This window comes from Lepidochelys kempii, chromosome 26 (assembly GCF_965140285.1).
Source record: "Lepidochelys kempii isolate rLepKem1 chromosome 26, rLepKem1.hap1, whole genome shotgun sequence".
In the NCBI taxonomy this organism is placed as follows: domain Eukaryota; kingdom Metazoa; phylum Chordata; order Testudines; family Cheloniidae; genus Lepidochelys; species Lepidochelys kempii.
This window is the reverse complement of record NC_136405.1, coordinates 10,563,855-10,588,537: the sequence shown is the minus strand read 5'-3', so window position 1 is coordinate 10,588,537 and position 24,683 is coordinate 10,563,855. Positions and strand designations below refer to the sequence as shown.

Sequence of the window (24,683 nt, the reverse complement as noted above, 5' to 3'; positions counted from 1 at the left end):
TCCTCTGGGAAAGTGCTGATTTATAACTCTACATGGCAATATTCGGGGAAATCGCAAGATAACTCATCTCTGTGCCCCTTACAACAATAGGCAGCTTTGTTCTTGTGCCAGTGACGGAAGCGCACAGATGCACTAAAGCAGAATGGCCTTTTCCGCATGGATACTCATGAGTCCTGAAACTTAGGATGGCACTTCGCCTACTTCACTCCAGATGGCATGTGATCTTTCCATGCTGCAACCGCTACTTTACCTAAGCACATCAGGCTGAGATGAACACCACCGATCTATAGACATCAAACATATTAGCTTGTAAAAACCTTAACCTTACCGTATTTTATTTATTGTGCATTCTAACACAGAGCCTGTGCTTGCAGGCTGTGCACTGAAGAACTGAGCTTTTGTGGTTAACGCAGGAGACTTGGCCCCGAGGAGCTTCAGTTTTCACCCATTTGCAAAGCGTGTGAAATAATTCTTAAATGCTTTCGAGGGGGTGGTGAGGTTTAATGTTTGCAAAGTGCTCAGAGACTAAGAGAAAATGCACCACAGATGTGCAATGTAACACTTTTATGCTTTATTTTGGGGGCCTGGGTGGGAGGGAGAGAGAGACAGGGCAGACTGGATGGCTCAGGCCATATGATCTTCAGTCTCAAGGGTATAGGTTCAACTCCCACCCAGACTGGTGGATGGTTATTTAAAACAGGATACAAGAGTGTGGCCATTCTGCACTTTCCTGTCCTCAGCATGGGAGATTTCCATAGAATTCTCCATCTGGATCTTGCCATCTGTTCCCCCACACAACAATCTCTGGCTGACACCAATGAAGCAGAGTGCTCCCTCCGAGTCAGGGTTAGGACACGGAGGGCAAAGCAGCATGTGGGAAGTCATGCTGCCCGTGAACAAAGCAGTTCATTGCTCCTGAAAGGTGCTCCAGACGATTATATGCATACCCAGGCCTGACTTTTCAAGATGTAGATCACCCCTGGTTCTCAGATCTTACCAGAAGAGAGTACAAAAAAAGGCAGTCAACAAAACCCTGAACTTAAAGGGACACTGAAGGTACGTTGCTAAATTAGGAATGATTTCTGCAGTGTGTGTTGACTGTTCCATTTGAGCCTGACAGGCACTGGAAGAAAAGAATTTTCCCTGCCGGGAATCTCACCAGTCAAGCTGACAGACAACATAAATTAGGTTTTCTTTTTAAAGCCACAGTGTCAGAGCAGCACTGCTCCCATGCTAATTTCTCTCTGAAACGGAGCTAGGATTACATATAGGACATTATAGTGCTTAATAACATGGATTAGGGTGGTAAGAGACTCAGTAATTTTCCACTATTTTTATACCTCATGTAAATTGCAACCATCCCTCAGCAAAACACCCTTTTAAAGCAGCTGACCAGGGTGCTAAATAACATGCTGTTTCGCCAGTGGATGATGCACTGTGGTCTGGTCTGCTTAATCCAGTTGTGGAATTTCCATGGTAACAACCTCATGTTGTTTCTTGAAAGGCAGCAAACAAAGCAGATCAATCCTTAGACAGTTTAGTAAAGGATGAGTATCAGATATGAATACATCTTGCTGGTTGGTCACCACAAGCAAAACAACCTTCAAGTAGCACAGATGATGTTAAATGATACAGACACAGAGGAATGGCAGGTAGAAAGATATGTCCATTGATATTGGCCTGTGATTGTAAGTGTTAATTTTTAGGTGACGGAATTTTTAAAAAAAAAATCCAGCCACATGTGTCTGAGGGAATAAGCGCAATTCCTATTGGCGTCAGCGTAAAAAGCATAAAAAAAAAAAAATCAATCCCAAAAAGCGTTTCAAATTGGGCACCCACAAAGGGCATTCTGTAAAAACGTTGGCTTCACTTTCTTTAGTAAAAAAAACACAGGTAATCTGTTAGAGCTTGGAATCACAAGAGATTTAACGGAGACTAATACCCTTTGTACCATTTATGCTTTCTGTTAATGCTTGCAAGACAGACTATCGTGTAACAGGCTCATCAAAGCAATTCAAGATGTGAGAACCCAGCACCTGACTATTCTGTCTTGGGATCTTTTGTTTCCTATCACGTCTTTATGTTTAAAAAGACCCTGTTTGCTCTTCGTTCTGCAAGAAGCGTGCTGCTCTTGTGGGCGAGGCACTGGACTGGAATTCGGGAGACGTGGGTTTTCAATTCCTAGATGAGCCAGCCTTCCTGAATCTTTGTGCAAGTCCTTTAATCTCACTGAGCTTCAGTTCCCCATCTGTAAAATAGGGACAATATACCTCTTGAGGTCCCTTCCAGCCCTACACTTCTATGCTTCTACTCCTCTTCTCCTGCCCTTGGTCTTGTGTCTCTTTCGACTGGGGGGTACAGAAGCTAGCATAATGGGCTCTGAACTTAGCGAGGGACTTAAACATTTAATGCCTCACTGGCTTCATTGTAACTACCTAGAAGAGTGAGCCTTGAAGGATTTGGCCTATATGCGAAGTCTGAGGCCTAAAAATACTACAAACTCCTCACTCAGGCTACATTCTCCGCATCTGTCAGATCCCTTCTTCCCCAGCTGCTCTCCTGAGAATCGCCCTGGGCTACTGATGCTCCAAGTAGCCTTCTATTCAACTCCACTAGAGCAAAATCACTCTCTGCATTCACTGGTTCCTTTACATAAGCACTGCAATACAGGGTCAGAGCAGCAGTTCTTCTAGCCCAGTTTCCCGTCCCCAACACTGGCCAGTACCCGAGCTTCTTGGGCAGCGTACATAACATGGCAGTTGGAGTGATTCCCCCCCCCCCGTGTCTTCCCCTCCCAGCCTCCGGTCACCAGAGGTTTAGAGTTGCCCTGAGCATGGGGTTGCATCTGACCATCTTGGCAAACAGCCACGGATGGACCTATCCTCCATGAACTTATCCAGTTCTTTTTTGAACCTATTTATGCTTTTGGCCTTCACAACATGCCATGCAAACGAGTTCCACAGGTTAACCATGCATTGTATGAAAATTATTTCCTCTTGTTTGTATTAAACCTGGTGCTTATTTATTTCATCTGGTGACCCCCGGCTTTTGTATTGTGGCAAAGGGTAAATAACACTTCCCTATTCACTTTTCCTCACACCATTCATGATTTGATAGGCCTCTGTCATGTCTCATTGTCTTAGGGTTTTACTACGGTTTCAACCAGTTTGCCCAGGGAGGCTCATTGGCCTGTAATTGCCACCATCGCCGCTGTGAAAAGGTTTCTTCAGCTGTGGAAGATCAACAAAACGCGGGTAATAACACTTTGCTCTTCCGCAAAGATGAGTTTATGATTCTAAAACATTTCCCGTGGATGTCTTATCTCCTTCCCGTGGTTGCGGAGACTGAAGCCCAGAGAAGCTAAGAGGCTAGCTTATATAGCGAGTCAAAGGCAGGAACGATACCCAAGACCCCAGACTTCTCATCCCCTTTTCCAGCAATTGACCGTATTCCTTCCTGAATATGAGCCTACACGCAGCCTCTTCGCTGCACTTCAACCAGCTGATCATGGAGACCCAAAAAACAAAGAGCTTGTAGCAAGTTAAGCCATCTTCCAGGGAAGCTGCTCAAAAATAAGTCTCCTCCCTTCATTTTCATGGTTTGAGTTCCTTCCACAAAGCCCTTTTTGAAAAGAAAAACAAAGGGGGGGGGGGAGGGGGCGGAGAAGGGAGGTCACACAAAGAAAACATTTCTAAAATTGGAGCTCTGAGGAGAACTCTCCCAGGAGCAGAGGCAGACAGAGCCTTTGCAGTGCGTACTTTGATCCTCTGATCTCAGGCTAGCACCAGAAAACTGTTAGTCTGATCTTTTCCCAGCCATGGCGTCCCCCTGCTGCTAAGCAGACACCAGTCGGGCATTTACAGAGACTGCTCTGCTCGATCGCTCACACAAGACAGGAGCTGGGTAAGAATTCAAATCGCCCCCACCCTCAACCTGAAACCAAGCCTGGGCGTCAGGTCATCCTGGGGTAATAAGGACCATGAGCCGATGGCATATATACATCAGCCCCACAGAGCTGCAAGGTTCTCTCTAACTGCTCCTAAGTCGAGATTTTATTCCATCAGTGATGCGCAAGCAGCAGATCTTGAACCATGTTGCACACACAACATTGCGTCTCGTAACACTGGGTTTCTACATGAAAAGGCTCTGTCGCACAAAAGTTGCATGTACCACATCAGATACCAGGAAACCTGTTTACAGTCTCCCTGTACTGCAAACGCTCTTCAAAAACTCTCTCACACACACACCCCCAACTTTTCCCCCTTCACCATTTTTGTTTGTCACCTCTCTATTTAAGAATCAAATGTACACGGTGACCAAGTCTCTTATCTTTACTAGAAAAGATAGTCATTAAAGATTGCAACTGTTTTGGCTTTGTTTGAAGTTTACACACCTCCAAAAAACTTTACTGCTCTTTATAGGCATAACTTCAAGCCCCCTCTAACAAAATGAGCCCCCAATTCCTTGCAGATGGAAGATGGAGGAGGAGCAAATTTGATAATGATAAAGGGAAAGGGTGCTCACAAAAATAGTGCCCCTTGTTTGAAACCAGTTGAGTTCTGCAAGTTGAAAAAACATTGTTGAGGGTACAGAAGGGGATGGGGAAATATATTTGTCAAACAAAGGTCTGAAAGAACCAAATTTGGATTTTTTTTTTAAACCATTTACAGCCCAATTAAGGCCACTTTACATAAGTGGCAGTGGGAGTAAGTTCTATCTACACATATTTAAGGTTCCTTTGCATGACCAGAGTGGAGTACAAGTGACAGAGTATATGGGCCATGAGGCCATTCCCTGAGTCTGGGGAGAGAAAAATGTGTCCCTTTAACTTCATTCAACATTCTAGCAAGACTACAGGAGGGAAATATGCATGCAGTGTTACATTTGAGTAGCGACACATGATTTACCGTGACGGATTAGGTCACTGATCTAAAAAAAGGCTGATACCCTGCCACCAGCAGAGACCAATTCCAAATTCTTTAGGGGAGGGCGAAGAGGCACCCAGCCACGAGGGCTGGCCGGAAAACAAGAATTCTGTTTCACACAAAAACAAAACAAGCAGTTTCATCATTTGTTTTCATTCCACATTCAAAAGGGTTTCGACCCAAAATTTTCATGAAAAAAAAAAAACGCATGAGACCCACCCCAGAAGACCCAATAGTCCACAGGTTAGGGCACTCCCCTGGGACGTAGGAAACCCCTGTACAAGTGCCAGCTTTACCTGATTCAGAGCAGAGCTCTGGACATGCCAAGTGAGTGCCTTAACCTCTAGGCTATTGGTTATTCCGGGGTGAGTGTCCCTCCGCAGAAATTCCATCCTGGATCTGAGAACCCTGCCCAGTGAAAACTGTCAAAATAGATACGTTTCTGCAAAAAGTTTCAGCATCGACAAAAAGAAAAGGAGTACTTGTGGCACCTTAGAGACTTCTTAGAGCATCTTCTTAGAGCATCTTCCAGTGGAAAAACGTTTTGACAAATAATTCCCCACCATCCCTACTAGCCTCCAGGAAGGGTTGTGGAGGGCGGGAAGAGCTGGCAGTTCAATGCAGCAATCGGGCTTTCTTACCCTTCTCTTGAGGGATCACAAATAGGGATCATAACATGATGCAGCCTTTGAAAAAATTCAGGCACATGACCTCGTCCAGCAACGAGTGCCACCGATGTGCAACGACCTGTTTCCTTCAATACAAGGCCATTAGTCTGAGCGATCCCTTGCTCTCATAATACAAGTCAGGTACTGATCAGTTCTCATTGTAGCCTTTATAACTTGGAAGTAATTCAGTCGAATCACAGATACACAGGTCCATCTAATCCAATTGTGTCCAATGCTACATGCTTCAGAGAAATAACCCTATGCACAAAGGAAGTTTCTTCCTAACCCATGAAGGATAAGGGGTTATACCATTTATAATTTTTTCTCTAGGAATTATTGTGGGGAAGTTCTATGACCTGTGTCATACAGGAGGTCAGACTAGACGATCATAATGGTCCCTTCTGGCCTTGGAATCTATTAATCTTATTACATCCAACTGTAGACGTTCCTTGCCATATAAACATCCCTAACTCCTGTCTGAACCTTACTAAACTCATAACCTCAATACTCCGATAGCAAGTAAAAGAACAAGTTTGTAAACAGCAAGGGAGAACAAGAGCCTTGAAGGAACTGAGAACTAAACACTTGTTGTATTCATTAATAACAAACATCCACTGATAGCTATTTTTCAAGCAAATCCTTGGCTGGTGAAAGATCGTCAACAGGCAGTAAGTTCCACAGGTTAAGTGGGGTATGTAAAATTAGCAATTACTTGTTATTGGAGTAGCGCCTAGGAGCCCCCCGTCCTGGATCAAACAGAACAAGACGACAAAGAGTTTACAAGCTCCTTTTTAGAATTTGTTTTTCAGTTTCACTGGCTACATCTGCCTCCTCCCTTAGCAAAAAGGATACACAGCAGCACTCAAACCATCATGTTATTTTACATCCTCCTCTCCGGTCCCCTCTTATTAGCATCATCTCTTGGTTGAAGAGCCCTGCTCTTCTGTTTTCCAGGTTGAACTCTGAGTTCTTGCCAGGCTTTTTGAGAGCACAGTTTGTACTAGTACATGTTATAAACCCAGATATTTGACACGGGCTCTGAAATAAGTAAAACCAATTATTAAGAGTCGAACACATAGCAGCTTCTTCCATTGTGGCTTTTTGGACTCCTCGGGTAAGCGAGCATCACTAAATAGTCGTGCACGTTTAGTCCAGCCTTTCCCCACATGGACACTGAGCATCAGCTATTTGCCTGAGTATCTGTGACATGATCCCAGTTGTCATGGAAACAAGTGGCAGTATTTCTAGGCCAGAAACCTCACCACCAAATGGGAAAACCGACCCAAGCAATTAACAGCCTTAGATTTGTATTAGTTCAAGAAATCCTTTTATCTGTGCACTCACCTCGTCTAAATGGAAAGAGACAATTATTCTTTTTGCAAGAATCCAGCAAGAAGCAGACACAGAAAATACTACCTATTGCTACAAAAAAGAATCGGGCTTTGGGTCAATAGCACTGACAACTGAAGAACTGGGAACTCCTCAGTAAGGCACCAATTTACATTATTGGTGTGTAGGCAGCAACTCACATGTGGAAGGACTTGCAAAATCAAGGCCTACATAACTAGTCAAATGAAATGCAAAACTTGGGTTTTGACCAATTGTGGTCATTAATTATCCCAAAGCCCTTTTCATAATAAGTGGTGTTAGCCATTGTGCCCTGGCCAGCTGTCAACTCAGGTACCTACACTCCACCTACCTACACTCCCTTTCTTTTAGGGAACCAATTTATAGCTACTACGAGAGCTTTGCTCCCCCCTTTGATTGTCTTACAGATAAAATGGGTCCTAGGAGGGATTTAAATGTAGGGAGAACGGAACACAATTGGCAAACTAGATACCAGATCCTTAATTGCTCTGCTGGATCTATGTTCAGAAACTGCTTCTTCAGAGCTGATCGATCTGCTTGTTTGCAACATCTTCCAGAAACTGAGGCAACTAATTAAGTAAAGGGTGAAAATCTACCCGGCTGAAGGTCTGACAGTGAGACTAAATGTAGAGGATGGGGAAGAGTCTGCAATATAGCAGGTTTCAGAGTAACAGCCGTGTTAGTCTGTATTCGCAAAAAGAAAAGGAGGACTTGTGGCACCTTAGAGACTAACCAATTTATTTGAGCATAAGCTTTCGTGAGCTATATCACGCTGTAGCTCACGAAAGCTTATGCTCAAATAAATTGGTTAGTCTCTAAGGTGCCACAAGTCCTCCTTTTCTTTTTGCAATATAGCAATATGCTTTGGGAGGGGAGAAGGGGAAATCAAACTGCTCTCTGTATTTCTGGGACCACTGTCTGCTTTACAGTGAAGAGAACAGCACTCTTCCAATGCACTCCTTCTTGGATTTGTGTGTTGGGAACCTGAGCCTAGAAGTATTTCTCCACTGACTTCTTCGTTCACGAGAAAGAAGAATAACGTCCCTGGAGTTGGGCGGCAAACAGCCCATTTAACTTGAAAGTATATGTGGGACCAGCGAAATGTGGGAGGACGTACTTGTTTAGCTCTGAGTTTGGGACAGACTGGGGTGGCTAATTCCCCTAATTTCAGCAAACTGGACTTCCAGCAAGCAAGAAAACAGTACAGATGTAATCCCGCAATCATATTCTTGAGGTTATGTCAGACCAGACGCTAACGTGCTTGCAAAAATAGAGCTCTAATTACTTTCAGGTAGTCTGACGGTGATTATGGATTTCCTTGGTCCTCAAGCCCAGGCTCCAGCCTGAGCCTGAATGTCTACACCGCAATTAAATAGCCCCTTAGCCCAAATCAGCTGGCATGGAACAGCCACGGGTAGTGTAGACAACCCTTACAGACTTGCTCCCGCTTCCTTCTGGTTCCAGATGGAGATTTGCCCCCCAGGGGAATGTGACTCGATCAATACTATTCCATCAAACCCAGCTTCCTGCCTCTGGCTGTAGTCAATAACTGGGTGGTCCAGAAACGTCAAATTGCCACCTGATAATGCTACTCGCTAGGTGTGTAATTCTGCATGCTTTGGGATCTAGGAGAGGAATTCCGTCCTGACCTCAGGGTTGATCATTGTGTGCTCTGAAGCACTGTCTATCTCGTCAGTGTTCCTGGAGAACCCATCACTGCGCGCAGTCAGGAAAGTAACTGAAGTACTTTCCTCATGGACTGTATTTTCTAAATGGACAAGCTACCTAATTCTCAATTACTGAGGGACAATCTCCACTCATTGATATATTTTGCTTTCCACAACCAAATCTCTGTACAACTTTTCATGAGTTATGTACCCCCGAGTATTCAGATTCAAAATATCTAATCTGTATTGTTAAATCTATTCACCTAAATTTGGGTTATTGCTGATTATGAACTCTATGTATAACGTGACTTTTAAAGACAAACTTTGTATTTGTGGATAATCTAAACACTATACCCAGATATATAGAGACTCTTTTCTCAACCTACATATTATATAACTATTTAACATTAGCTTTAATAAAATTTTTATATTTGAATGCTAGGAGTATAAAGTGTGATTACCCCGCTGACGGGGGGAGGGGGGCATAGATCAGTGTTCACATCGCATTCCCCGTCAGTACCTAGCCGAAGCCGGGGAAGCGAATGATCCGACCAGCGGACCAAATTCCGTGATGAAGCCTGGTCACATGCCATCCGAGGCACATTGCGCTTACCCCTCTCTGACCATTAATGCAAATAGCTATTTAGGATACTCAGTCTCCTCCGTGTACATGCATCTCCATGGATCGATACAACAATGACAAAGCACATCAGATAGGTGTCGGTGCTAAACAGCACTCTAGCAAAGAGATGCAGGAGCCGTCTGAAAAATGGTTCCCGTGCGGACTCTTTACAATAGGGTCTAGTAAAAGTTTTTCTCAAACAAGTCTAAATATTAGGCCAGGGCTAAGATGATGGAATCTTTCAGCCACTGTACGTTGTAATACATAATACAATAAGGCTTTTGCAAAGGACCGTGAGCCCAGTACATTTACCCTCTTGGAATAAACCAACCAATTTGGAGCAGTACCGGGGGGGGGGGGGGGGATGTTGCACATCCATCTTCACAGCTAATCATCATGCTGTGCTCACTGACTGAGTCACCAGGATATGTTGTTCTGAATGAATCACGCTTGCTGACACCAATATCTAGTTTTTAATCTGGCTGTTGCTGGGCTGAACGCAGACTGCACACGTCTCTGATCAGAGACTACTGACTTGCTAAATTTGATTGTGTTTGAAACAAAGCTACACGGCGCAGTAGCGGGGGGACAGTAACACTTCAGTCAGCACGTGTTTTTGTGATGTTCTATACAGCTGCTCTCAGTTTATAAGAACGTCCTAATTCCTGGATGCTCACTGAACTGGAACACATGGGAAATGACTGTGTCAATAAATGTCTGACAATTCTTCCCTTTTTTAAAAAATAAATAAATAACCTTACAGGCTTCATTAGGCGCCAGACTGGTGGGGATACCTGCGTGGGGAAACTTTAACCGCCTGTCACCTTAGACTGGATCTGTGGGGTGGACAGACAGTTGTATAGCCTACATCTAACTGCTTCTGGAGCATCCTACTCTTGTGTGACTTCAGATGCCTGGCTTTTCTTCCAGCCAACCTGAGAATCAGTGATGACTACCTCAGCCTCTGGCAGGCCAGATCCTGTAGCTTTCTTTTCATTGCATTTTAATTGTTCATCACGTCTACATCTCTCGCTTCAGCTTGCTGAAATTCAACCGTCTGAGCCCAGGAATGAAGCACCTTCAACAACAGAGGAAGTTTCTCCCTTGACTAATGACACAATATCTGTCACGTTTGTAGGGACATTCATCCCAAAGATTCCCAAAGCACTTTGCAGATACCACCAGTGGGCAATGCCACTCCTAGGTGTTAAACAACGCGGTATAGCTGTTTAGGACCGAAAGTAAAGAATGCTATTTTTCACTGAAAGGGAGTAAGTAGGTGGAATGTAGGTAAATATTGTGCTCTTCTATATATGAAATTTAAAATGAAGCCACTTGTTTTTGTCTGCTGTTTGGATGTATTTCCCTTTAAATTAACATTCTTTAAACTGAGCTCTTAGCTGCCCCAGAACAGAAAAGGGTGGGGAAAGAGATGGGTTCAGATTCCTGGGTGAAGTATGTTGTGCGTGTACAGAGAAATTTTTCCTGGGAATTTATCAGTGTTTATTACCATCACCACAACAAAAACAGGGTGATCAAAAAATCAGTGCAAAAAAGAATAATTTCTTATGGGTAAATATCGAGGTTTATTTTGGTGGCCGGAAAGATGGGGGTGGGAAATTTTCAGTAGATTAATGTTCTGAATTGCATTCATCAATGTGGTTTGCTGCAGAACTAAAACAGAACTCAAAACACAATGCCACCTCTGAGTTTAAGAAAACAATACATCCTCTAATCCCCAAATAAAACTTTTCATCTGAATACAGAGTTTACTGTTGTAGACTTGTAAATATTTATAGACGAATAGTTCTGTTTAATAATTGGGCCACACCAGTTACAGCGCATACACTCAACTTCATCCTTTTCTCCTGTCCTTGTTTTTTTTTTAAACTTTCAAATACTTCCTTGTGTTCTGAAACAGATTTTTGTTTTCTTCCCATTTCAATGGGTCGAAGCTTTAAACTGTTATCTGCTAACGGCTTGAATGGGTACCTGGTGAGCATGAGATTCATCAGTACATTCAGATGCTCAGGCACTTCAGAGCTTGCATGTGTGTCTGTTTATTGTGTGTATCTTCTAGATTAATGCATAGCCTTACTTCAACAGGCAGCTTCGCATGTACACACAGAGTAAGGTATTATTGTAATACACATAGGAAAATACAATACATGGCATGAGCTAATAAAACGTGGGTTTTTTTGTATTTGAAGGATACAAAAGTAGGGTGAAAAACCAGAAAAAAATACTTCTTGTAAAACACAGGAAATTTTCAGTAAAAATAGGTTTAAACTGAAAACGAAGGGGCTTATATGCAAAGCAGTGGTTTTCAACTTTTTTTCATTTGCAAACCCCTAAAAAATTTCGAACGGAAATTCCGTTTGGAAATCTTAGCCATAGTCTGCGGACCCCCGGGATCTGTGCACCGCAGGTTGAAAAACACTCATGCGTAGGGTCAATGAACAGAGCAAGAGGTTTCAGAGTATGATTTCATCTTTCACCTTGACCGCCGTGGGTATAAAAAGCTTTGTGAAACGGGAAGGAAGGCTTTATTGGGACACACTGCTGCGTCTGACCAAGAATCAGTGAATGAACTGATTCACAAGGAATGAATTCTGAACATTTTTACTGTACGTGCAGTTTGCTCAGTACTAAATCTCAGCTCCTACTGTCACATTACTGTTTACGTGCATAAAGTCATTTTAAAAATGGCCACTCTCCCTCACTTCAGCTCATAATTTTACAAGCACAAAATTTCACACAAAGGTGGCTTTGTGCTCCCCATATACTTTAGGGCAAGGAATTCTTGGGTAAAGTTTCAGGTGTGTGGTAGGGAGGGTGTGACAGGTGCCACCTGGAACTGGGATACCACTGAGCCCTCTAACCCACCAGCCCGGGCTCCCTCTCACACTGTACTGCTGTGACAAGCTGCAGAGCCGCTCCCGGTCTTACACTTTCACCAGCATACACACAGGCAGGGACACACCCAGCTGCAGTTACATGCAGGCTCTCTGACCAGCCACTGCATGTGAACCAACAATAGAGAGGCTACAGCCAAAATTACCACCAGCTTCCCAGCCGAGCACCCCAGAGCTGTACCGTCCTGCCCTCATCCAAACCCCAACCGGTATGAATTTATTGTCCAGTTTGCCTCCCCCTCAACGTGGAGAGGAATATGTAACAGCCTTTGTTCCTTCAGCTACGATCAAAGCAGATTACCTAGCAAATAAACAAAAATGCACACTAAACTTAATATACTAGATAGGGTGAGAATCTGCTAATTCATATCCAATCTAACTAATGGTACAGGAAGACTTACAGATTCTTAAGGCACAAGCTGCATAAGCTTTACAGCTTGGGTTTCTCAGGTCTTCATACACAGGCCAGAAATCCCTTTAGCCTGGGCCCAGCACTTCCTCAGGTCTTTCCAGGAGTCTTCTTGTGTGGGGAGTGAAGAACAACAGACGATGTCACCCCCTGCCTTACATAGCTTTAGCCTACGGCGGGAACCCTTTGTTTCAAAACTTGGTTCCCCAGACCGGTTTGTGGAAAAAGAGTAACATCTCAAGATGGAGTCCAGCGTCGTGTGGCCTGGTCACATGCCCTTGTAGTGTCGTAGCAGCCATTGCTTACGGGCTGTCTGGAGTGTTCTCAGGATGCTTCACCCAGTGTGAGATAAGCTTCTCTTAAGGCCTATTGTTCTTTCTAACGGCCCATTATCATGAATAGGTCCTTCCGCGCCAGCGACCTAGACTGGAAGCATCTTGCCTAGTGGGCGTCACCCAGGTGTGACTACATGAGAAATAGACACAGTTAATATTCAGAACTTCAGATACAAAAATGATGCAAGCATACAAATAGGATACTCATATTCAGCAAATCATAACTTTTCCAGTGACACCTTACACAACCCGTCTTGCATAAAATAAGTCTTAATTATGCTATAATCCTATCACAATGAAGAATATGTGGTGCAGCGTCACAGAAGGGATGGGGAGTCTTTCTGAAGAGCTCGAGGAGAGGACAAATCTCCAAGGAGGATACATCAGCAGCTGTGTTACGGGGAAGCAGTCTTGTCCACGCAAGAACCAATAAAAATATGTGCATCTGCATGTAAGGAATCACTGTTATAAGATTTAATGATTTCCTTGTTTCAAAAGAGCCCTAAAAACTTTAAGAGTGGTCACTTCCAGATTGGAATACAGTTAAAACATGGAATTTAGCCAAACACCAGCTAAGCCAAACCACAGGGGAGATTTTTTTTAAAAAAATCTTCCTCTTACTATCTTATCAGTAACGTGTGCGCAGTAACCTCTGAGCTACCTGCTATCTTAAAAGACCTTTGACTATTGTTTCCAGCGTGTCCAAAGCTTTGTCACTCACCATCCAAAACTCTACCGGTCATTGCAAATAAGTTCCAGCAGCCACGCACCCTGATGCAAACCCTGATACTTCTACTCCTGAAGCTATTGTACAGCATCTTCCCATCCAGTGCCCTCACCAAGGGACAAGCTGTTAAATTCACACCAGAGCCACCAATGCTACAATGCCAGTCCCTTCACTGAAGTGCTTCCCACTTAAAGCAACGGTCTCATTCGAGGTCTTCTTTCTTGTCTTTGCTTCCTAGGATCACCTAGCATCAGCCAATTATCTACCCTTCTAGATTATCTCACACCACTGCCAGGTCTAGAGCCTTGTCTTCCATTAGGAACACGCTTGTTCTCTCTCTCCTCCCTCCTTTACCTTCTTTCCTTTCACGCAATTCACAAGAGGTTAAGGAGAAGGAAATGTGGCCCTTGGCCTCAAATTCCCAGACATCAGAGCTAGCTAGGGCTGGAGAATGTCAGCAAGGCTGGGGAGGGGAAAAAAAAAAATCAGATCTCTCCTAACCAAATAGCTAAACTGACCAGCTAGAGGCAGATGTCAAAGAGTACAGGAGGAGCTACCTGCAGAGTCCAAGGTCAACACTTCCAGTGCTGCAGAGGCTCCAGCAACAGCAAAATGGAATAGCAATGCTGACAACATCCCTGCTGCGTACAAGTTTCTGAACAGCCATTTAAATCATAGAATCATAGAATATCGGGGCTGGAAGGGACCCCAGAAGGTCATCTAGTCCAACCCCCTGCTCAAAGCAGGACCAATTCCCAGTTAAATCATCCCAGCCAGGGCTTTGTCAAGCCTGACCTTAAAAACCTCTAAGGAAGGAGATTCTACCACCTCCCTAGGTAACGCATTCCAGTGTTTCACCACCCTCTTAGTGAAAAAGTTTTTCCTAATATCCAATCTAAACCTCCCCCACTGCAACTTGAAACCATTACTCCTCGTTCTGTCATCTGCTACCATTGAGAACAGTCTAGAGCCATCCTCTTTGGAACCCCCTTTCAGGTAGTTGAAAGCAGCTATCAAATCCCCCCTCATTCTTCTCTTCTGCAGGCTAAACAATCCCAGCTCCCTCAGCCTCTCCTCATAAGTCATGTGTTCCAGACCCCTAATCATTTTTGTTGCCCTTCGCTGGACTCTCTCCAATTTATCCACATCCTTCTTGTAGTGTGGGGCCCTAAACTGGACACAGTACTCCAGATGGGGCCTCACCAATGTCGAATAGAGGGGAACGATCACGTCCCTCGATCTGCTCGCTATGCCCCTACTTATACATCCCAAAATGCCATTGGCCTTCTTGGCAACAAGGGCACACTGCTGACTCATATCCAGCTTCTCGTCCACTGTCACCCCTAGCTGCCTAGCCATTCGGCCCCTAGTCTGTAGCCGTGCAATCTGTTGCTATAAGCAGCAGGGTGGTTCTGGAGCCCGTTGCAGAGCACCCCCACCCCCCACAAGCCATAGTTCAACAATTTATCCTCTGTTCATATCTGGAAAGATGTTTTTGCCATCACAGAATACAGAAACTACCACCCTTTATTTCCCAGGGGCAAATATTTTTCAAGTCCTAAGAGAAGATCTAGCTTATCAAGTTAATTTGCTAATAAGAACATTGTGCAAAACCTTGCTTACCTTCCTCTATTGATCAGTCCCATTGACTTTAATTGGGCTGCTCACGTAAGTAAGGCAAGCAGGATCTGCCGCTCTATGGATAAACAGACAATCCTATTGATCTAGTGTTGTCAGTTTCATGACGTCACCGCTACCTTTACAAACCTAGTCCCTGATGTATAAAATTCATTTCTAAAAAGCAATCCACTGATCTTCACCATCTTTCATGCACTTGGGAAATTTTAACGTAGCTATAGAAAAGGTCAAGAGAATATTACAAGCGAGGCAGCTCACCGAGTGAGACAGACACTTATTACACTGGACTGGATCTTTGGGGCAAATGATAGCAAGCACTGTGAAGTTTCCACTCAAAATTCCTGCAGGAAGGGGGGGATAGCTCAGGGCTTTGAGCATTGGCCTGCTAAACCCAAGGTTGTGAGTTCAATCCTTGAGGGGGCCATTTAGGGATCTGTGGCAAAAATTAGGGATTGGTCCTGCTTTGAGCAGGGAGTTGGACTAGATGACCTCCTGTGGTCCCTTTCAACCCTGAGATTCTGTGATTCTATGAGCTTTGTCACCTTAAAGCAGAGGTGGGCAAACTACGGCCCACGGGACCATCCTGCCTGGCCCTTGAGTTCCCGGCCGGGGAGGCTTAACTCCAGCCCCTCCCCTGCTGTCCCACCTTTCCCGTAGTCACACTGTGCAGGCAGCGCTCTGGCCCTCCTCTCCTGCTGGGCAAAGCAGCAGTGTGTCTAGCTCCAGCCCAGCGGCGCGGTTGCCAGACATGTTGCTCTGAGCAGCACAGTAAGGGGGCCAGGGGGCTGGATAAGGGGCAGGGCGTCCCAGGGGGCAGTGAGCGGGGGGGTTGGATAAGCGTGGGAGTCCCAGGGGGCCTGTCAGGGGGTGAGGGTGTGCATAGGGGTTGGGGCAGTCAGGGGACTTAGAGCAGGGGGGTTGGAGAGGGACCGGTGTCCCGGGAGGCGGGGGGGAGGGTCCCAGGAGGGGGTGGTTAGGGGACAAGGAGAGGAGTTGGATGGGTCAGAGGTTGTGAAGGGGGCGGGGCCAGGTGTTTGGGGAGGCACAGCCTTCCCTACCCAGCCCTCCATCCCGTTTTGCAACCCCAATGTGGCCCTTGGGCCAAAAAGTTTGCCCATCCCTGCGTTAAAGAGTTAAGCAGCCAATCCTTTCCTTGCATCCCTGAACCAGGAGACACGACTGGTTGGCAAACCATAGTGTATGTATATGGACTGGTTATCATCTGCACTCATTGTGTCTGGCACCTTTCAGCCAAGAAGCACTAGTCACTTCCCAAACAAAGCCAAATTCATCCCTTATGCAAGTCCGTTAAGCGTTACAATATCCCGGAGAGATAGGTATATGCCGTTTACACACCAGGTAATTCATATGTAGATTTAAGAAGGGTACAGAGAGCGGCAGAGTAGGAAACAGAAATGCAGAGCTCTGATTGCTAGTCTCCGGTTCCCATGAAAGAACCTCCCGTCCACCTCAGCTTTATCTGTCTTGTCATTAACCATATGCTTCAGAAATAGAAGGAGGGACACCATACCAAGAAGGATTTATTCTTGCAAGGTGCTGAGTACACTGCAGTCAATGGGAGCTGAGGGCATTCAGCACCTTGGCAAGCTGAAATGCCAGAGCCTCCATCACAATGGCCTAGAATGGCCTGATTATAGATTGGGAATAAACATAAGCTCTGTAGAGTTTAAGACAGCAAGAGTTCAGCACAACAGGTCAGTCATCTGCCTGGAGAATACAGCTGATCTGGTGCTGCAAGCTTAGACAATGAAACACTCAGCCAGACAGACAGAAAGAAATAAGTTAGCCACTTATTAGCATGAAGGTAGCACTGGCAACATCCCCATCAAGACGATTCTGTGAACAAACCAGTGTGTCTGTCTCCCCATCACTGTCCGTTTGAGATTTTCTACCAACAGAAAACACTGGATTCAGCATTTCAGTTCTTGCTGTGTCATGCCTGGCCTTTGTTATGTGGGAAAGCTCAGTGCAGTTTTACGTCTATAACAAATGGGTTAGCAGAAGTCGAGCACCTTGCTATGCATTTCACTCACACAAAACATTGTCACTGAAGGATTCTGGGACCAGATCCTTAAGTTACCGGATTCCATCAGCGATCAAAGCCACTCCAGCATCGATATGAACCTGGAAAGAAGCAGGAAGCGAAGAGGAGAGTTGCATATATATTTTCAGCTTGCCAAGGTGCTGAATGTCCTCAGCTCCCACTGACTGCAGCGTACTCAGCATCCTGCAAGAATAAACCCTTCTTGGTACGTAGCGACTGACGGAAACCGGGATCAGCTAGTGACACTTTCCCCAGCTCGAGGCCAGATTGGCAGAGGTACGAGTTGCCACCATCTGATGGCAAACCATCGGAACTATATTAGAGTGGTCTCAGACCAATTCGTAGTTGCAGGATGTCTTCACAATAAATGGCATCATTGTAAAAGACTAACTGGCACCTCTGTGGGCAGTTTCAGAGACGCCAAATATTAAGTGGGCAATGGAGACCAAAATGACCTCTCGGGTCAGGGCTGAAACACCCCTTTCAAGCGAGGCAGCAGCAGCAAACTGAGCAGTGGAAAATTTCACCTGTATGGGCCACTGCACAAGTATGCCTCGCAGCAGAGCTGCTAAATGGGCTACTGCCGCTGCCACTACAGTTAAAAGGGACGGTATTTTCCACCAAGATGTAGGATGTGAACCACAAAGGGTGGGCAAAGAAAGCTGTACGTCATGCATCAATAAGATCTGCAGCCCTAAAGACTCTGCTTCTAAATGGCACGGTCTTGCCCTCCTCCCTTCCCACACGTGCTAGCTGAATGTGTTACTAGCCCCCGAGACCCTTGAAAAATCCCTGGATCTCACGTAGAACAGGAAAAAAGAATTAGATGTGTTTGCTGCACTTCTGTAAAATTGCAGTTGAAGGAAAACGTGATTCAACAGGATGCTTGTACAACGGGCGCTAGACTTTGATCTCACTCACATTAAAGTCTTTCCTCACTTCAACTAAGAAGACTCCCACATCCAATTTTATAGCAAATAAAAGAAGGAGTTTATAAACAGCAAGGGAGAACAGGAGAACTGAACTGTCCTGTAGGGGCTGAGAACTTTCATCGTATTCATCTAATAACCAACATCCACTGACAGTTATTTTTTAATCAAATCCTTTGCTGGTAAAGATGGTCAATAGGATTGAGTTTCTATTTATCATAGAATATCAGGGTTGGAAGGGACCCCAGAAGGTCATCTAGTCCAACCCCCTGCTCAAAGCAGGACCAATTCCCAGTTAAATCATCCCAGCCAGGGCTTTTATCCACAGCAGGTACAGCACAATTAACATCAACGTAATTTCACTGTGATCTGGAGGGAATTAAAAGGATCCTATCCCCTATCTTTGAGCCCCAGACTCTAAAGTCTTACAAAATCTAACACTCAGGGAAGCACGGAATGGGTTTTTATTCCAGTAAAAAGTTTCACATTTAAACATTCCCTTGTACCAACAGCTAATGTGTTGTGCCAACAAACGAGGAGCAGAAAGCAAAACTAACTCTTGTTTCCATTTGCAAAGCTGACTGAAGTGTAAAACACCATGGAGGTGGGGAAAAAAATGCTGAAATGCTAGATTTTAATAATGTACAATTTTAACTTTAAAAAATTAGCACAAGGAGAAAATGTTTAAGAATCATACAGGGCTTCTATTCTTTTCAAAGCTATTTTTTTTCTGTGAAACAGAGAGAACACTGCTAAATTATTATTCTTGGCAAGGCTACAAATATAATAGAAAACGGGTAACAGTCCCCTCGGTACAATGATGCTCAGACGTGATACGCAGGGTTCAGTAAAAAGATCTGCACATACATTACAGCATGCACTCAAGCTACACTCAATTGCTCTTATTTTTATTGCTGTCATGCCTCAAGCATGCCAGGCACTTTCCAAAACATTGAGGAAGATAACCCTGGTGCTAATCAGCTTTACCCTCTCAGACCCCAAGGGGTCTTACAATGAGCTTGCTGCACAGGTCCGCTCACATGGACCTCATTGCACATGCAAGGCCTTGGAAAAAACATTAAAGAGAGAATCTTGCCAAGCACCCAATTTAGGTAATCACATTCCGACAACCTCATTCTCGCTCCTTAAATTCAAAATATTATTTGCTTCCCACCCTAAATTGCTGTGTATTGTTGCACAGCTGCCACCTTTAACATCAGAGGGGGCTGCAGTAATTCTTTGTCTTCCCATTTTGTTTGCTGGTTTGGGTTACTTTGGGAATTACGAGGCATCGCTCATCCCAGACTTCTATTGGGAGGATTGCATCTCAAGGTATTGACACACACATAACTGGAGGACACACCTTTTAGAAAACTCATTGTATGAAAAAAACAGCCTTGTTATCTGCAGATAACCAGAGAGATTGCACTCTAAATAACAGCCCTTTGACCTTCTTAAAAAAGAACATATCCCACATAGCTAAGACGAGCTCAGCTTGTTTGGCTGACAGAGAACGTTTTCATCTCAGCTAAGCAATACTAGCGTCTCCAAGCTTCCTAGGAAGCATTCCAACTCCTACAAAAGTATCGAAGGATAAGTAAGCTTGGCAGAATTCCGTGTTAATGATTTCAGGGGAGAATCAGTTTATTTTAAGCTTTTTTCTATTTTTATTGATTTACATTTTTACAGTTGTGCAAAATTATGGGGTTTATGGCTTTTGTATTTTTACCTATTGAAATTTTCAGAGTTAGGGAAAATTATGGGGGAGTCAGGCAATAGCTGGAGGAATCAGACACTTATTTAACAAGACTATATACTGGGATTCAAAAAGTTAAAGCTCTGTAACAGTTAAATCACAAACCATCATCCCATGTCAATAAATACACAGTAAATATCCTTAAATCAAACTGTAATAAGTTCTCAAGCAGCATTCTTACTTGGCCTATCTGAAAATGTTGATAAATATTGATTGAAATATTTTTCCAATCAATTTGTGGGCATGTTGAAATTGATGTTTGTCAACATTTACCAATAAAAACCTAATCCAAGCCTAGGTATGAGAGTTCTTTAAATTTCCGTGGTGCAAAACAAATTGCAATTGAAACAAAAGCAATTACCTAGATGATGAGGGGTAAATCCTCTTTTGTTTAATATAGAAAATGAAAATGTTATTACCACTGAACAAATGGAAGTCAGTAATTTTTGAGAGGATACACCTTTATACAAGCTATGAGGCAGTCAGCACCTTGGACCTAAATCAAGGCAAGTTTTTAGCAACCCCTTTCAACAAAGGGTCATTTTCTCCCTCAAGTTTCAGCTCTATAATGATATAGGTAATTAGAACCAAAGATGTATATTAAAACTCATGTGAGATGTTAGAGGAACATGGCTGCAATTGTAGAAACAAATGCAAACCGTCACCTGATGTTTACTTAAACACAGAAATGTTGTCATGATTTTAACTTCTTTATTTTAAGTAGTTCAACCATTCCACTGCAGAGTGGGAAATACAAGCACACCACTCTACTGCCCTAATGAACAGGAGCCAAAAGGAAACTGACCTGCCGGTGTAGTCTTTAAGCTGAGCAAGATGCAAAAACTAATCTAACAGCATGAGAAAGTAAAGAGTAAATACAATTTTTCAGTTCTTGTTTTCAATGTCCCTAACATGACTAATTGCAAAGACAAAGGTGCATTTTTAAATACGATTTTTATCTTGACAGTACAACCCTTTTACAGTTGCTTTACAAGACAACTTGATGGCGACAGTTTTCCCCCTTAAAACATCTCGATGTGTTCTTGTTTGAAAAATAACACAACCAGTGTATAAGAAACTTCTATTTTCATTCCCATTACAATTCTTAGCACCTTAAATGCTCTCATTAGGTTGCTGAAATCATAGGTTCTGTGTAATCCAACAGACCACACTTTTCATTGCAACGCGGTAGCTTTTCTCAGGGGTAGCATATTATAGCTCCCTTGTGAGCTGCTCCACGCAGGGATTTTGGTTTTGTGGGTAGGTCTGTAAAACGCTGTGCACACTTGAGGCAGTCAAGAATATATAACGGCCCCATTACCAGAATAATCAGCGCTCCTGCACCAGAAACCAGCTGCACTCCAAAAAGGGACCGATAATGCCTACAGGAGCGGATGCTTCTACCGCAGTCTAGGAAAGAGCAGCACAGCGAGGTCTTCTTTGCTCAGGGCTCTTTTCAAAGCGCTCAACGGCCCAGCCCCGGGGTGCAGCTCCCTGGGCACGGAGACGGGCTGCAACAGACCAGACACCCCGTCCAGCCTCGTGCACGCCCGCTTCTTGGTTCGCGGGGATTTTGTCTGCCGGCAAAGGCACGTGCACCCGAGCACCTTCCAGGGAGGGGACAGCCAGGCAGACAAGGCTACAGCTCCGGGGGGGGGCACCCCAACCTCGCACGCCCCCCCCCAAAGCGCACACATCACCGCACGGCGCCCCTCACTCCTTCTGCCTCCCCGGCCTTTGCGCCCCCTCTCCGGGCCCCCGCCCGGGACAAGCTCCCGCAGCCCAGCCCGCTGAGCAGCGCCTCCGCTGCACCCCACGGCCGCCCGCCCCTGCCCACCGCCGCGGCGAGCACCCGCCCGGAGCGGGGCGGGGGGGGGGGGGCTGCCCCCGGCGCAGCGCTGGCCCCGCCCCGCTACCTTCTCCTCGGCCTCCGGGGCCCCGCCGAGCCTCTGCCGCAGCTCGCTCATCTTGGCCCGAGGCCGCGGCGTCCGCCCCGGCTGCCGCTCCCGGTGCAAGAGCCGCCGCTCCGAGCGCTGCAGCGCGAGACCAGGCGGCGGCGGCGGCGCGAGCGGCCCCGGGGTTCCATGGGGGGGGGGAAAGCGGCCGAGCCAATAGCAGGCGCAGGAGGGGGGGAAAGGGGGCGTGGCCGCTCCTCTGTCTCCGCCAGCCTCGTTCTCAATGCGGAAGCCGCCGCCGTTCCCTCTCTTCCTCGCTCGCGCGCGCGCGCAGCCCCGCCCAGGTGTGGCAGCTCTCCTGCCGGGGCCGCCATGATCGGTGTACGCAGGGGCGGGCGTGGGGCCGTCACCCCGGGCCCTCGCCCGTCCCACGGGATTCCCGCGCCAGAGAGCGATGGAGGCCTGGGAAGCGGGGCCAGGGTGCAGTGCAGAGCTGCTGGAACTAGGGGTGTTGCTGCACCCCTTGGCTTGAAATGGCTTCCAGGGCATGCGGGGTTTGCAATTTGCTTCTCAGGAGCCCCACCATACACATTGTTCCCCTGCCCCTGCTGCCGGGGGCACGTCATTACCGGCCAAAGACTCCCCCTCTGCACCCACACAAGGGCTGCATCCGCCACGTGGCGCTGAGTCTGTCTTCGCGGGCAGGGCTTGACCCTCCAAAGAGACACAAAGGCCACCGTTTGGGGTGTGAGGACAAACAGAGTCCCAGGCCAGTAGGGACCAGTGTGACCATGAAGTCTGGCCTCCACTATAGCACAGGCCAGAAACCTTCTCCACAATCTTTCCTAGAGCAGATCTTTCAGGAAAACATCCAACCTTGATTTTAAAATTGTCAGTGAGTGATGTAGAATCCACCAGGAGCCTTGGTAAATGTTTCCAATGGTTAATTACGCTCGCTGTTTAAAATGTACTTCCTATTTTCGGTCTGAATTTGTCTAGCTTCAACTTCCAGCCATTAGATCTCATTAGACATTTCTCCGCTGGACTGAAGAGCCCATTATAAAATTTTTGTTCCCCAGGTAAGGACTTATGGATTGTAATCAAGTCACCTCGGTATTGTTAAATAGATTGAGCTCTTTGAGTCAATCACTATAAGGCATGTTTTCCAATCCTTTAATCATGCTCAAGACTCTTCTCTGCACCCTTTCCAAAATGTCAACATCCTTCTTGAACTGTGGACACCAGAACTGGACACAGTATTTCAGCAGTGGTCGCACCAGTGCCAAATAGAGGTAACATAACCTTAGTTGTTCAGCATTCAATGAACAACAAATTGGTGGGGCATGAGAACTCTGGACAGTTTTAGAACTTGGTTTTGCAGTTTCAAAGAAAAGTGGCAAGTGATGGTGCATTGAAGCTGCCACTGATACATTGTAATGCAGTTGCTGACCTGGGTATCAAGGGTCTCTCTACTGGAGAGGCTAGGCTGTATGTTACAGGCCTTTAACTGATTGCAAGTAAGGAACAATGTTTAATTCAGGGGGGCTTGTGCTTTTGTAGGAAGTGGCTCTGAGCTCTGTGATATTTTGAGTGACCACTGAGTGCAGCATCATAAAAGCCGGAAAGTTCCTGGGAGGTTACAGATTGATTACATCACCACAAAAACCACCACAATCGGTGCAAGTTGGCAAACTCTACAGCTTGACCAATCCAAACCCATCTGGCAGCCCAGAACTGCCATGGGGCCTTCAGTGCATCAGAACTCCACTGCCCCAAAACCTTCAGGACTTCAGCTTTCCACCCAGGCCCTTTCCATGACTCTCGTGAAACCCTAGGAGCTCCAACATGCCATCCTGCCGCTGCAAACCCTGCTTTCCCACTCAGTGCCACTTAACTACCCGGGGCCCAAGCTTCCAATTATCAGCCCCTATGCACAGAGGGGTGCACAACTGCCCCGGAACCATTGGGGCCCCAACAATCCATTCTACAACCCCCCACATTTCAGCAGGAGAGTGAGTTTGTGTGTGTATGGGGGTGGGGGGGATGTGAGAAAACCTGGATTTGTGCAGGAAATAGCCCAACTTGATTGTCATGCACATTGTGTAAAGAGTTGTCACTTTGGATGGGCTATCACCAGCAGGAGAGTGAATTTGTGTGGGGGAGTGGAGGGTGAGAAAACCTGGATTTGTGCTGGAAATGGCCCACCTGATGATCACTTTAGATAAGCTATTACCAGCAGGACAGTGGGGTGGGAGGAGGTATTGTTTCATATTCTCTGTGTATATATAAAGTCTGCTGCAGTTTCCACGGTATGCATCCGATGAAGTGAGCTGTAGCTCACGAAAGCTTATGCTCAAATAAATTGGTTAGTCTCTAAGGTGCCACAAGTCCTCCTTTTCTTTTTGCGAATACAGACTAACACGGCTGTTACTCTGAAACCACATTTCATAGACTATCAGGGTTGGAAGGGACCTCAGGAGGCCATCTAGTCCAACCCCCTGCTCAGAGCAGGACCAATGCCCCAACACATTTGCAGTGGACCCTACAGCGTCCTGATGTTCCACCCAGCAGCAGCCCCTGCTCCTCTCCTCCAGCGGCTCAGAGGCCGGCAGGTCCCGAAATGTTCCACCCGGAAGCAACCCCCTCCCCCCCGATGCCATGGGAAATTCAAGGCCCCCACATTCCACACAGCTACTGCTGTGGAACATTTGGCGCCCCAACATTCCATCTATCCCCTCCCATGGAACTTATGGGGCCCCAACAT

The 24,683-nt window shown here is 45.7% G+C and overlaps 1 protein-coding gene across 5 annotated transcripts in view; it reads right to left on the bottom strand.

Moving 5' to 3' along the window:
- CDS2 (CDP-diacylglycerol synthase 2) overlaps nt 1–22,195 on the bottom strand; it is a 45,454-nt gene extending 23,259 nt beyond the window's left edge. Inside the window, exons 1-2 of one of the 5 annotated variants that reach the window (XM_073325266.2) lie at nt 21,941–22,190; nt 12,567–13,039 (exon numbers count right to left, since the gene is read on the bottom strand). Coding sequence is in view for 1 of the 5 variants with exons in the window: in XM_073325263.2 (XP_073181364.1) it covers nt 21,941–21,991 (51 nt within the window). In the remaining 4 variants the exon portion in view is untranslated. Of the gene's footprint in view, nt 1–1,340; nt 1,552–12,566; nt 13,040–15,259; nt 16,843–21,345; nt 21,860–21,940 lie in introns of those variants that run through there. The other 4 variants (XM_073325267.2, XM_073325265.2, XM_073325263.2 and 1 more) reach the window with 4 other exon arrangements.
- Nucleotides 22,196–24,683: the final 2,488 nt, after the last annotated feature.